This window comes from Thermobia domestica, chromosome 10 (assembly GCF_964235325.1).
Source record: "Thermobia domestica chromosome 10, izTheDome1.hap1.1, whole genome shotgun sequence".
In the NCBI taxonomy this organism is placed as follows: domain Eukaryota; kingdom Metazoa; phylum Arthropoda; class Insecta; order Zygentoma; family Lepismatidae; genus Thermobia; species Thermobia domestica.
The window spans coordinates 90,946,895-90,962,422 of record NC_137463.1 but is presented as its reverse complement, the minus strand read 5'-3'; the positions used below and the strand labels follow the sequence as shown (position 1 = coordinate 90,962,422).

The following is a 15,528-nucleotide window of genomic DNA, read 5'->3' as shown; positions in this document are numbered from 1 at the left end:
ACAGATTTACTGAGTATTAGGGAGTATTGTGACTCATTGTATATTAATGCCTGTAATAAGGAAATTCAGGAGATAGATAGAATTATTGCTAGTATTTGGGATAAGACAGGGATTGATTTTGTGGAGAAAATCGAAGAGGTTTTGAAACGGTTAAATGCATATATGGGAAAGGCAATGGTGGGAAATAAGGAAAATAAAAAGGAAAAAAGAAATACAGGTAAAACATATAGGTATAATGCTCAGCATAAGTATGCCAATTTACAGAACATGTACAGTAAAGATCCCTGTAAATTGGCTAAATTTGTGTTTGACGATAGAGATATATTTGAACAGGAAAATGTTACTTTAGAGTCAGAGGAAGTTCGTAAACTATATCATGATTTATGGGGCAAATCAGGTAGGAGCAGGTTAACAATGGTTGAACAAGAGTTAACCGACGAGGAAAAGGACAAACTAAAACAACCTATTACTTTCCAAGAAGTTAAGAAACGAATTAAAAGTGTTCCATCTGGATCATCACCTGGATTAGATAAAATTAGTAAAAAAGATATCGATAGAGAGGAGGTTATGTATGTGCTGGTAAAATTGTATAATTTAATTTTAACCTCAGGATATGTCCCAATGAGTTGGAAACAGAACAAAACTGTACTCATTCCTAAAACTGGTAAAGACTTAACTAAGGTAACTAACTGGCGTCCGTTGACAATTTCTTCAGTGTTATGTAGAATTCTAACTGGAATTATTGATACCAGGTTAAGATCAGTTATCCATATACATAATGCTCAAAAAGGATTTATACCAGGTAATTCAACTCTTGTTAACTGCTTCATGTTGGATACTGTGTTGAAGTTGGGAAAAACTGTTAAACCTGTTTATGGTTGTTTATTAGATATTTCCAAGGCTTTTGATACAATTCCACACCAAGCAATAATAGATGCCTTGAGAAATAGAGCTATACCAGCAAATTATGTAAACACTGTTGCTAATTTATATGAAAATAATCAAACTGAATTGAGTAATTTTAATGTTAATATTCAGATTAAGCGCGGTGTTCGTCAGGGGGACCCACTTAGTCCATTGTTATTCAATTTGGTATTAGACAGTGTTATAAGGCAATTGGATATAAAGCAGATGGGGTTTAGTTTTCAAAATGCCCGTATTCCTCTACTCGCATATGCCGATGACGCATTGCTAGTTGCTAATTCGCAGCATGAACTTGCGGAGATGTTACAACTCGTATGTGAGTTTTTAGACAAACTTGATATGAAAATTGCTGTGGATAAATGTTTGTCATTTGGTATTAAGCCACATAGAAAATCGTGGATTATTGATGGTTGTAACTTTAAGCTGGGCAATAGTTATATAAGGAATTTAGAAGTAGATGAAGCTTTCGAGTATCTTGGCTGCAAATACACTTTATGTAATGGTATACAGAACAAATATCATTTAGACGAATTAAGTAGAATACTGTGTGTGGTAGATAAACTTTCTTTAAAGACACGCCAGAAAATTTATTTGATTCAAACATATTTGCTCCCAAAGTTTTTTTACGTCTGGATTGCTAGTTTTAGCGAGCCTTCATTTTTGAATTCTGTTGATGACTTAATTAGAAAGTTTTTAAAAAAATGGTTGCATTTGGTAAACTCAACTGTAGACAGTGTATTTTATTCAAAGAAAAGAGACGGTGGACTAGGGTTCCCCAATATTCACAATATTATATTGCTCGCCCAGGTCAAGTTTATTTATACATTAAGATCCCTGGAAAATGATAACTTTTTGATTGAATTGGTAAAGGTATCAAATTTAAATAAAATTGAAGATAAGATTATAAAGAAACTAGATATCGAAAGACCATATAATTTAGTAGTGTTAAATCAAATGAAGTCAAAGTTAAAAGATAAATGTTTTGAAATATGGAAGGGGAAGCAAAGTCAAGGGAAAGGTATTCAGTATTTTCATAATGACCCTATCTCTAATTGTTTCCTTTTTGACAATGAGGTTCTTCCAGATAACCGGTTTATAGACGCACTGAAGATGCGTACAAACACTTATGGCGTTAGGGTAGCTCTGGCTAGAGCTCAGCCAAATTTAAATGTTGAATGTAGAATTTGCAAGGAACCGATTGAGTCTATGGCCCATGTTTTGGGAAAATGTATTCAACATGCTAATCGCCGTATATTTAGACACAATCAAGTAGTTAATATCCTGGAGAAGCATTGTCAGATTAAGGGGTTTAGAACTGGCAAAGAGTTAGAATTCGATACCAGTAAGGGTAAACTGAAACCGGATCTCGTAGTTGAAAATCTCACTCATAGATATATCCTTGATGTTACTATTCGATTTGAAGAAGCTAATATGGAAGAGACAGCTTTATTAGAGAAAATTACTAAATATGAAGTTTTAAAGGAAAAAATTAATGATAACAAGAAATTCAAGGTAATTCCGGTGATTATTGGTTCCAGGGGAGCAATTAGTAAAAGTGCTAAAAAAATTTTTGAAAGAATTTAATGTGCCTAATTTTATTGTCAAGCGTATTGCTGTACTAGCTCTGAAATCAAGTATTGAAATTCTTAATGCGCATTTAGATTATACCAACTAGTTTTATTAGTTTACAAACAAGGATGATTTAGAAATTTTTAATGTAGTGTTGAGACGATTATGTTTATATATAACAGAATCAAAGGCTTTTAATGAGTTTAGGTATTTTAATAATTGGTTTCTTGTTCATTATATTTATTTATTGCCTTTTTATACTGGAAATGTTGGTTGGATAATTTTATCATGTTACTTGTTATAATGTTGTTGCTGTATATGAATGTTTGGAAAAATTTAATACAATTATAGATAGTTCTTTTTTTATTGTTATTATTTATGCTTTATCTTTCATAACTTGGTCTGTGGTGTACTTGATAATGTTTTTAGTTTTTGACTTGTCTGTTTGGGTATTATTGGATTATTAAAACTTTGTATTTTATTGAGGGTTACACAACTATGAGTATTAAAAGGTTGTATGATATGTGTTGTAACAGAAGTAACAGTCAGAACGAAGGTAGTAAGAGAGAGAAGGGAACTGAATAGAGTTATACATATACCTATTACTATACAAATTTCTTTTACGAAGTACCATTGCATTTTACTATTGTTTTTGTATATATAATGTGTGTTAGTTTAAATAAATGTATTGGTTTTTAAAACTGAATAAAGATAAGAGGGGGTCAAAGTGGTTCCTAAGATGCTTAAATTTTTACCAGCTCTGGGAATACCCCTTTGGGCCTTTATGTTAGAGGAATGAAATTTGGTGTTTGGACTCTTCATTTAAAATAATTAAATACATGTTTCGTCGTTTTCTGACGTTTTATCTGTAATGGAAGGAAAACGGCCAAAGGTGTTTCCTTAAGATGTCCGTACGAGAAGTTCGAATTTTTTGAGATATCTCGAATTTTATATGAAAGGTTTAGAAGGAAGAACGAAAAATATTGCTCACAGTAATACATAAGAGTATTTGCTAATATATACAGAGTCTGCCCCAAAATAAGTAGAATAAATCCGGGAAAAATTACAGAGTAAATACAAATTACTAGAATTCTTCAAAACAGCTTCTTTGTGCTTCAAAACACTATGCCAGTGCCTCTGCCAGTCGCGGTACACTTCCTGGAAGGCGTCGACGGGGATCTCGTTTGAGCACCTCGTCACGCCTATTTGACGTTATCCAGCATTCCAAAATAGTTGTCTTTCAAGCCTCTTTTTATTCCTGGAAACAAAAGGATGTTCGGAGGTGGCAAATCAGGGTTGCAGGCGACTGGAGAATCTTTGCCAACTTGTGCTTGGTCAGGTACTCGGTCACAAAGAAAGCGATGTGGGACGGCGCGTTGTCGTGATGCAGCCTCTTTCTTCCTGATGCGTAGAGACACGATTTTGTGGTAAATAAGAATTCGTAATTTCGTTATAAAAAAATACGCGTAATGCGGGATAAAATCGGTGAATAAAAATTCAATGTAAGAACACTACTGTGTTAGCAATTACAATTAGTTACCTTTTATTTCACCTTGATTTCCACTCATCAATCACCATGATATGAGCTTATGCATGACTATATTAAACAATATTTGAGTCTTTAAAAAATAACACTAAGCATCCTCGTTGAATAAAAGCATTATTTAAAGAAAAAACACACAGAGAGAGAACATTAATAGAAAAAAATAACTTTAGTGTTCACAGTTTACTTATGCAAATAATATTTAAGCATTGTTTCAATGTTTTCTGGTGTTAAATTTGTTCTTTTGTCGATAAGTATGTCATTGTAAGAAGAGAGAGCCCCCTCTCCACATGAACATTCGAAACTGACTTGTACATTAGTTGGAGACACTTTCCAGCGATTTCTGAATGCTCATTTAACATAACTCGCAACATTCTTTCCACACTATCCACTTCACCAGTACCTAGGTAGATACTGTTTGGAGCTCGCATGTAAAATTTCAAATAATTCATCGTGGTCTGTTTTCTCAAAAATGAGAATTTTCATCACATTGCGTCGAAAAATTGTCACTTTTGCGTAAATTTCGTGGAATATCGGGACTTGTTGCAAATTTCGCTAATTCGACAGAATTTCGTGTTTAATCGCGAGCGTTATATGGCCTAACAAATGGTGAAAAAGTATATATTTTAGGTACACAACGTTTTCGCACAAAACTGATACATTTCGCGTTTTCGTGTGTCACCAAAAAATCGTGTCTCTACTGATGCGTCGCACTCTTTTCCGCAGCCTTTCGAAGGCTTCCACGTAAAACTTACTGTTTATTGTTTGTCCTTGAGGCACGAACTCTTTATGGATAACAAATTTTGAGTCGAAAAAACCGATGAGAATCGCCTTCACCCAAGACTTGCTCATTCTTGCTTTTTTAAAGTGTGGGCAACCCTTCGTGTGTCACTCTGCACTTTTTTTTTTATTTATTCAAGGTCATATTCAAAGATCCATGTCTTGTCACCTGCAACCACTTTATCTAAACAAATTCGGGTTATTTTCACAGCGATCCAACAGTTCACGCGAAATTGTCACACGCGCAACCTTCTGATGTTCTGGCAGCATCTTGGAACACACCTTTCTCATGGCAAATTTTCTGTAAGAATACAATGCAGTGTGATTTTCGGAATATTGTACATTTGTGCTAACCGTCTTGTCTCTCACTCTGCACATTTTCGTCGCACTGTGTTGTTGACGGACGTCGAAGGCGTTCCGCGACGTCAACCTCCTCTCTGTCTTCCGGGAATATCTTATGCCAGCGGAAAATCATACCTTGGAACACTGTTCCATCCTTGTAAGCCTCCACAGTCAAAGCCATGGTCTCCGAACCTAATTTTCCGAGTCAAACAAACTTTTCATCGCATCATGAAGATGTGACGTGAAGTCGAACAGGGGTCTAGTCTAGGAGCGATCCGCGCAGGCAACTGACGTGGTTCACGTTGCTTTCCCAAGACCCACTACCATCTTTCCCGCCATAAATCGCCCAACTCCAGTCGTCCGTGTCTTGATCTGACGGCTATTCCGAGTTTTCCACCATTTCGCATTGAGTGTGACAGACTACAACCATCTTTCAACCCGTTCGAACATATGTGTTTTATGACGCCAATCCCACAGGAAAGAAACCTTTCAATACTCTTCACGGTTATGGGTGTACACGTACTTACGATCAATTATGTAACATCTATTGATTAGGATTACCTGCACAGAACACATATGACGAAGGTAAAAAGGCAATGAAAAAACGCTACGTTACAAAGATTGACACCATATCTAAACGTGACCACTTCCACTCCATAAACAGAAACGTTAATGGATATCAACTTTTGTGGTGGTACTCAAGAAATGGTTTGCATATTGTGATTATAAGTGTTGCTTGGACGATAATCTTCGTAACCAATATGTTTTCGATATTAGGGTGAAGCTATACGTTGAAAACGTAGGGAAACGCATTTCAGAAAGCTGTAGAGATAGCTCAAGTTAAGGCAAGTACTGAGACACAATTAAAATTATATAAATCATTTATAGACAATGACATAAATTGATACAATCAAGAAAGAAAGAAAAAAAAACTTCAATAAGAGGTCAAGGCAAGGATAAAGCTCAATGTCATCCTCTCTACAGATGATAGTCCGGTGCACATTTTGTAGCAAACAACATAGGAAAGGAAGTTCTGGCGCTTGGGGGAAACGCTGTCTGAAATGTGGAAGAAAAAATTACTTCCCTCTCGTCTGTCAGTGTGACACTTTTCAGTCGTTCGAAACGGAATATCAGGCACATGTAATAGTTAAGGTTATGCCACAAGAGGATTCCGCCAGTTTTTTTTTTTTTTTTTTTTTTTTTTTTCCCTAAAGGAATTAAATATCATGTCCATTTACTAAATTTGGATTTCATATACATATGTAATGAGCAATGACTCCGCTATAGACGAAAATAGAGGAAATACATTAACTCATATTTTATTTTGAGATATAAATAAAATGGAGGAAGGAACCGCTAACCGAAATAACACAAAGGTGGCAGAATAATCGAAAACGTAATTACTTAATAACCAATCTACTTCAGAAGATGCTAATTCAGAAGTATTGAAATTGTTTCAAGATTTTAACGGACGGAATTCTCAATATAGGTAGTGAATATGCTTGAGTAGTGTATGATTTCTTCAAGGGATTCAGGTGCTCTCTCTCTCTATGATATATAGATTTCGTAAAATAAATGAATCCGTAATTATATATGTATATATTATTTAGTGTAGAGTGGATTAACACGAAGTAAAAGACTCAAGTACAATAGTGCAAGAAAGCCAACTCAATATTACAGCTAACAAAAATGAACCTTTTTTCGGCTAGTTCAACCAGTAAAGACTAAAATGACACAGTTATTAAGAACGTAACGGATAAAGAGCTGCAACATCGCTTTGAACATCAACAGATCAGTACGTAATACCGTATAAATGGGGAATGGGAATACACTGGAAGTGATAAAAATTTAATTTGTTAAGTTCTGGCATCAAAAAATCTTATAACTTTCAGGTGCATCGAATGTCTTGAATTTGGAGTTTAGGTAATCAGCTCTTCTACTGTTACAGATTCATGCATTTCTATGATTTTAACTAATTGTAAATCACTATATCTCAATCTGGCCCTAATTTTACTCTGAATGAATTTTACACCTTATTTCGTATCAGATTTTTATACTTTATTCCTTGCCGAATAAATTATTTTCTTCCTTGAAACCTAGGTGAATTTAACTCTAATTAGGGTACAAACATTATTTCCAGTCAACGGAAAAGAGAAAAGTTACCAATAATATACACCTAAATAATGAAACCAAACAAAACCTTACCTGTAGGTATCAAATCTGGACCAACTGGAGTGTATTTATCAGCATTAATAGAAATTACGTGTTCATATAATCCTTTCGGTCCTGTTGCCTATAAATAAATAAAGTGTGATGTTCCTTAATAAAATGGATTTATTGTCTCAATATTCTATTACTCACTACTACTAATGAATGAATATTATATTATCTGAAACAAAAATAAACAGAGAACCGGATAAGCGTACTACTGAACTACAATTAAAGTTTACCCAGAGAAAGGAGGGAGGGGGACGACGAGTGAGTAATTTTATAAAAATTAATACACTTTATAACTGGCAGGTCTATCATTTCATGTTGCATGGTCCATTAATCAGCGCAATAGACTGTCTATATCTATTATTCCTTATCCTTTCAATGCTCAATACAGCATAGAGTACGAGGATTTTAAATGAAACACGTGTATCTGCTTTAAATTAAATCTAAATATTGCATTAACCTCACGATTTTATGATGTACACTGACGTGCCAAAAAAGGAATGAAAATATTTCCAATATTTTTCATAACGGAAAGTTTATTTTTCATATATGCGATAGACACGGCTACAATTCTACAATTTAAACTTCTTTAAAAATTGTAATTTTGTGAGAATGAGCGAAGGAATCGCTTACATAAGATACTTGAAAAATAAATAAATATGTAATCAATAAATAAACTGCTTCTTATCTTTATATCTCTTGACGATAGTAGCCATGTCTATCGAGTACACAACAGTTATAAGCAAAATTATCACTTGAAAGGAATGATCTTAGAACTAATATCATTATTTTCAATTCTACTTCTCTTTCAACTACACATAATATTTGAGACTTTCGTTTCAACTGCATTCATTCTGATGGTACCACTTTTAATTTTTCTATTTTCGCTGGTTTATCACATAAAGTGCGGCAACATTGGATATTGCTATTTGTTGCATTACAAATTACTAAAGCTATCTTGCAGCCTCTTCTTTACTATCTGGTTGTGATAAAGTCCTGGAACAGTGTAAAGCAAGCATTTGCTGTCACAGCGCATTACAAAAACAACGGTAGATACGTGTCCGTGCAGTGTACATTTCGAGAACATTTTAATATTCTACGTAATGATTCTACAAGTATGCCTATGATATTGAAACAATGATAAACAACTTTGAGGACGTGTGTTCAAGTAAATGAAAGGGGTTGGCAGTTTAAAGCATGTGGGTACGCCAGGCAATATTGCCAGATTAGAAATTACTCTACTCGGTCTGAAAGTTGGTATATTATTACTTGGAATTTCTAATTACAACGTAAGGAGGATTTTATATGCTACCAGGGTTGGCAAAAACCATGTTGTTTATTAAACAGTTTTTTTTTTGTGTTTAAACCATTTTTTTTTTTTTTATTTAAATAATTTCCTCTCTGTATTTATATCAGAAATAAGTTTGTTTCGCCTTGGTGTTATTATGCAACAACCAGGTTATGCAGGTAGGGTTCACATAAGCTTAAAGCGGAATCCAAACCGCTTCTCGGCTTACATCCGAGAGAAATTGTCCTCCATTTGAACTCGAAACCAGGACTAATTGGCCACAAATGCGATATGTCTGCCGACTCACTCACGAAGGACTCATGATAAAAATGCATTGTACTGATCTTTACATACTTGTTAATACAATTGTCAAGGGTCATTTCAGAAGGACAAAAAGATAAACAGTTGCAGAAATGAAACTATTATACAGAAATACATATGAACAATTCCAAAATACTGCAGAGTACAGAAGAACTAATTTAGTCCAAGTTAGTTCACTAAGACTTTTATTAGTCCAAGTTAAAGAAATACAACAACTTAATTTGCATATCAGTAAGAAAACTGAATAAAGATACGAATAATTTGAGTCCACTTTGGCTCTGGCCCATTTATACATAAATAGATACCAAAGATATTACTGATTTCAATAAATGCCTCTCGTGGGGTTTGTATGATCCCCCCCTCCCAAAGAAAAGTACGGCATTTCGATGTATTTTATCAATAGTAAACATTATTAAAACGAAACAATATTTAGAACTTTTCTTTGATTGCAATTGCAAAACAATAATAATAAACTATTAAAAAATCACAAAAGAAACATTCATAAAATGAAAAAAAAAGTTGCTTTTGTAGTATACTCTCTTTGAGTAATGAATGGAGAATTTAGGTCTGAATATGGTAAAAATAATATAAGGGAGTGAAACGTGATAACCCACAAATGTGTGTTCATCAAGATTTTACGAACATTTTTCGGTTTTTGGTTTAAACCTGCCAACCCTGTATCCTCCAGTATCATCCCAATTAAATTCAGGTAGGGAACGCATTGTATGTGAATGTCATGTGAACGGACTCACATTCTGCCACGTCTTATTGAACATGATAGAATCTAAATCCAGAATTGACTAGAGATTAAACTCATTTTCACCTTTCACTTCTTTCGTGGACCTTTTAAAATTATTCTACGTAATTTTTCAATCATATCACGATCTGTTGATGCAAAATTGTGGGGTTCTATTTTGATGTAGTGTACGCTTTCCCAATCAAGTAATATTTTTTAACTTTCATATGGTCTATTCATACTGGCCAGATTCACTGCCGCACCTATTACTAGTGCTGGATTGATCCATCTGGAGGCCCGGCCAGATATAGAAAATATATGTGGCCCCTGCTGACTTCGCCTAATACTTTTCTGTGAAAGTACAGTGGGAAAGTTAAAGGGAATATGTTCCATATTTTTCGTCACATTTTATTTTATGATGAAGATTGTACCTTCATGATTTTTTTTTTTAGATAGCCAGTTGAGATTTTAGTCACAGTGGAGGCCCCTGTTCACATGGAAGCCCGGGGCTATAGCCTCCCTAAGCACCTCCTTATCCCGGCTCTGGTAACCTCTTAGTAGTATTTTACGGTAATACCTTTACTGACAAATGTAGAATGCGAAATGTGTATCATAAGGAAGTTACTACTATTTCAAGACGTTTGCGAAAACAAAATGTTCCTAATAAACAGATTGAATACGACGCCATAAGCATTCAGAAAATATTGTTTCGTATTCTAGTAACCTAAACTTTTGTTATGTACTTCAAGGAGCAGTTCGACTTAGAAATGCATTTTTTACAATTTATTTCCATTTGTAGAGTTGAAAATTCTAAAAGGAATGGTGTTTGTTTGATCGCGATACGTTCAGTCGTTAGCGACTAACAGAAGAAGAAAGATTTTGTGATGACGTCATAGGTGGTCAAGGAGCGAGAGCAGGCTTACATACTACACAGTGCCAAGGATTTCGTTTATAAGAGGTGCGGTGGCACGTTCTAAGTGCGGTTTCCTTTTCCAGAACTGATTGCAAAGACCTACACATATCATCTGCATGTAGAAAATGATATCTGATGGTGGGCTGTACAAACGTTTTTATAATATTATTTATAATAAAAAAAATATGTAAATAGATGGCGGACGAGATTGCTGCAACATCTAAGTACCTTTTCTTTAATCATTCTTCCGATTCCCAAACATAAGTATGTTCATTTTCACGTTTTGTTGCAATTTTTAACGCTGGCCCTATAATTTTGTGCTTTAAGGTATGTACAGGAGCGCAACATATGAGGCAAAAATGAAATAACATCTGTAAAGTTTGCCAGAATACGAAATACACTTCACCGGTTAAATTTCTTTTATTCGCATAGCTGTCCGCGAAACAACTCTCATCACCCGTTTCATCATCATTGTCACATGATACAGAGAAATTAAACAATGAATCAATGTCTTGAGGAACAGTCATCGTCACTGATTCCTTCTACAAGCCGGTATATTTCATTCCCTAATTCACATTGTATAGCTTATTTCTAAAGCAGTATCTTCAGAATCATGAGTAACATCGTCTCTATTACCCTCTAATGCCTCGTCTTGACTACAATTGGTAATTGCGTCTTGTACGATATTTGTACGTTGGTAACTGGACATAGATCGGTGCTTGTTCAATGGCTCGGATTTTAAACCTTTCAATAATATACTTGGAACAGCATTCTTTCTCAGTTTGCGTGTAAATAATTCTTCTGGCATTAGCCAGAAGCGGATCTAGACGGTAAAAACTCAGGGGGGGAAGAGGGAGATTCAGAACCCAGACTATGATAGGTATACCATGTTTACTAAAAACTTTCAAAAATATCTAAATAGTAGCTTAAATCAATTTTGTCACTCAAAAACTGGAGGGCGTAGGCCCCCGGCCCCAGCGTAGATGCGCCACTGGCATTAACTTTTCTTTCAGCAAACTTGACTTCTCGAAGGCAGGGTTTTCAAGATGTTTGGAACACGAGTGATTTTATTTGGTACATTTTTTTTTCCATTGATTTTCTTGGGTCATAATTTATATCGATCTGGTGATTTCTCACGACTTGGAAACGTAAAAAAAAAAAAAAAAAAAAATGTAATTACTGCTCTCTCTCTCTACTCTTTTTTATAGTAATGCTGTAGGAAAAACAACTAACAAAAACGTCCCTCAAGAATTCAACACAGAGCAAGACTGCTAACAAATCCAAAACACAATCTATTAAATCCAATGCATTAGTAAAGGTTTATCAGCTGCGTACAAGGGAGTGGGTGATGACTCACATTGAGTTTCTCGCGTATCCCACCCGTGACATTAGCATTTACGATTCATCAAAAACAAATGCCTGTAGAAGCTGAACGAGACGGCCTATCACGATATAAAAAAATACGGGTCTCTTTATTTTTTGTTACTCCTGCTATTGCACCAAACTTGTTTTTAACTCGAACTGCTCCTTCAGCAGAAAGTTTATCACTGAAACAACATAGAAGATATTACTCATTCATACAAAATGAACAAAAATAGCATTTTACTTTTAGTCACATATATATATATGCATGCTCCATTATGGTTAATGATCAACATCACTAAACAATACAACTTATCTTACGAAAATGCTATCAGTAATAACTTAACTTACATGTCCAGCCAAATTAAAATATGAATGATTTGTTAAGTTCACAGGCGTAGGTTTGGATGACGTAGCTTTGTATTCCAAAATCAATTCATTATTTGGCGTAAGCTGGTACGTAGCGTGGGCAAGCACTTCGCCTGGAAATCCTTCTTCTCCATCCTTACTTAAATAGCTTAGGGTCACCTTCGTGCCCACCACATGGGATTCCCAAATTTGCTACATAAAAGAAGATCAGAAGAAAAATTTAGTTTTGTACAAAACGAAAAAGAGAGAACTGCTTGTTTCAGCTTTATTATTATCATGTTTTATGTACATAAGAAAAACTAATCACACTTTTCTTTAAGGCTACTCGCACCCGTACTTACGAAATTTTAATTGTCTGATTTTATTCGATCTATAGAAAATAATACGAAGCGTTTCAAAGAGAAATGAATCGCCAGTTTTTAACAAGATTATTTACGTGACAGTGAAGTAATAAAGGGATACACTACAGAGCTGGTACGCGAAGCAATACTGGAAATTTTAACCGCAGTGTTATCAGATTTAAAACTGCGAAAACGCGCTCCTAAAGCGAGTTGAGTTGGGTTGATTTTGAGTTTAACGTCCCTTTCAGCAGCGAGGCTATAAAAGACGGAACCTACTGATTAATGTGGATTCCGAACCACATGAGCTCCCGCCGAGAATCCAACCCGGGTCTCCCACATCAAAGGCGCGTACGCTAACCGCTTAGCCACGAAGGAGCTCTGTTTCTAAAGCGAGTAAAATAACTGTAATACTATGGCAGAGTCCTAGTCTGTTACTGTTTGCAACATTGCATTTGAAAATTTTCCATTAAATATTGAAATATTTTGTTAAGATTACTGTTATTTTTCATGGGAAGATACTGCAGAATTTTCCAATATGAAAAAACTACATCTTTTCACAGCCATACTACAGGCAAAGTACCTCAATGGAAAAAGCATAATAAAGTGTACTTCTTTGGTATATTCGATCTCTCTCTCTCTCTTTCTTCATCTTCTTGTTCTCCAAAACGCTAAGCCTTGTATTTGCATCCACAGCTTCCAATCTTAAGCAGCCTTTTTCGTATCCGTGTAGGAAGAAAATCCTCTCATTGATCATATCTTTTAAATGGGATGTTATTGGTCACCCTCTCGTCTTCTTTCCCAGGATCTTGTCTTCCAAAATGATTTACAGAAGAGCCATACCATAAAATTAAAATAATATTGCCATCAGCAACCAGCATTTTATAAACAGTTGTTTCGAAAACAGCATTTAAAAATAACAATGTTGTTTCTTCTGAATTCTATTATTAAAACAACTGAGTCACGTTTCTGACACTTATTTTATAATTGTTTATTTATTACTTTGTAAGCGAACGAACTCGCAGAAATCAATTAAACAGCTCACGTCGTTTATGGTAGCAAAAGTGTTAATAATAGTTAATTACTATGGAAATAAATGAGGCCACGAACGTCACCTCTATCAAGAAAGAGTTCAATATGCACATCAATACGATACTCGTGTATTAAATTTAAAAAAAATACAAAATCATGATTATTTTAGAGAGCGTGGACTGGACTGTTAACACTTCGGATAGATGAAAAGTCCGGTAAAATACACGAGCACAGTCATTTCAGACTTTAAATTACGAATTAAAACATTTTACAAATTCTTAGGAACATTTCAATTCTCTTTACATAGCTTAATAAATTCAACGTAACGTCACTTAAAGAGAAAAAAAGCCTCCTCCTACATTCTCTACCATCTTTGGTAGGAGAGTTGAGTTTAATAGGTACATTAAGCATGATGTACTTTCGGTATAATTTCCTTCCGACGAATTTTAAATAAACGTGGAATTTATAATGGTTGTTTTGTGTTGACCTGTATATACTATAATGAAAGAGAGAAACTGTAATCTTCACCTAAATTTACGAAAAAGAAGAAACAAGAAACGTTAAAGAATAAAGAGATCAAAAATAAGGAAATGTATTGCACAAAAATAAATGTGAAACTTTTTCTAACCTATTTGAAACCAAAATGCATTTTTTTTTAACTTTCACTTTCATTGTCATCAAAAGTAACGAAATTACTTGGCTCGAAATATCGCAGATCTTTACTCACATTACCTGATTTCAGGGAACATGGAGGTGACTATAATAAAAAATAACGTACTACAACAAAGAAAATAAAAGGAAATTTATTTTGACAAGAAATAGAGCGCTTTAAGCACATACGAAAAGATCAGGTTTAAAATACTAAATTTATTCCTAATCCACCATTTTAATTTTGATCATGCTGGACTCTTTTCAGCGATAATTTGGAATTTCATTGCTTAGAGTTGAGGACAAACAAGGTACGGGATAAAAAATGATAGTTCTATCTCTTGTGCAATTTCAACATAATTATTAGTGCCACGGTGACTCAGTAGCATAGAATTCTCTCGTACGAGGAGTTTCAGTTTCGATCTCACACTATGTGAGTTTGTAGTGAGCAACATCGGATCGGATCCATGGAGTTTCTAACGGCACTTCCACTTTCTTCTATTTTCTCATTTCATGGAATCTTTTATAATCATCATTCACTTTCATTCATAATACGTTTCTATTAGTCAACAAAGACATAAAATTAAATATATTAATAAAATAAAATGAAATGAAATCTTTGAGTTTTACGTCCCACGTTTATGCCGGGTAGGCTAAAGGAGACGGTGATGATGAGAAATGAATGAAATGGTGGAATGAAGAAAGTGGGAGGAAACGGGAAAACCCCGAGGAAACCCACGCACATGGTGTTTGTCCACCACAAAGTTCACTTAGAGCGGGCTGGGATCGAACCCGGGACCCCAAGCACCAGAGGTGAACGCTCTATCACTGAGCCACCGCCGCCCAAAATAAATATATTAATAGTTATAAGATATTACTACAGATATTTTTTCTGGTTACTGAAGAATTAACCATCACTTGAAAGTAAATATATATATATATATATATATATATATATATATGGACAACCTTGTCAAAACCTTTAAATCCTCCATGAATCTGATTCTTCCCTTCATTTTTCGTTAAATCGTATTCCTGGTCCCCTAGAACAAATTTTCCTCCAGCAATTCTATTCGCAACTCGACCAATCGTTGATCCAAAATACGGATTGGTTCCAGCAAGACCCTGATAACCTGAAAACACATA

At 34.8% G+C, this 15,528-nt stretch overlaps 1 protein-coding gene across 2 annotated transcripts in view; it reads right to left on the bottom strand.

The window, feature by feature from the left end:
• The window catches only part of LOC145662559 (galactose mutarotase), a 46,378-nt gene that overhangs the window by 21,055 nt on the left and 9,795 nt on the right, over nt 1-15,528 (bottom strand). For both annotated transcript variants that reach the window (XM_081728239.1, XM_081728241.1), the window contains exons 2-4: nt 15,352-15,515; nt 12,347-12,556; nt 7,364-7,451 (exon numbers count right to left, since the gene is read on the bottom strand). In XM_081728239.1, coding sequence (XP_081584365.1) covers nt 7,364-7,451; nt 12,347-12,556; nt 15,352-15,515 — 462 coding nt within the window. The remainder of the gene's footprint in view (nt 1-7,363; nt 7,452-12,346; nt 12,557-15,351; nt 15,516-15,528) is intronic.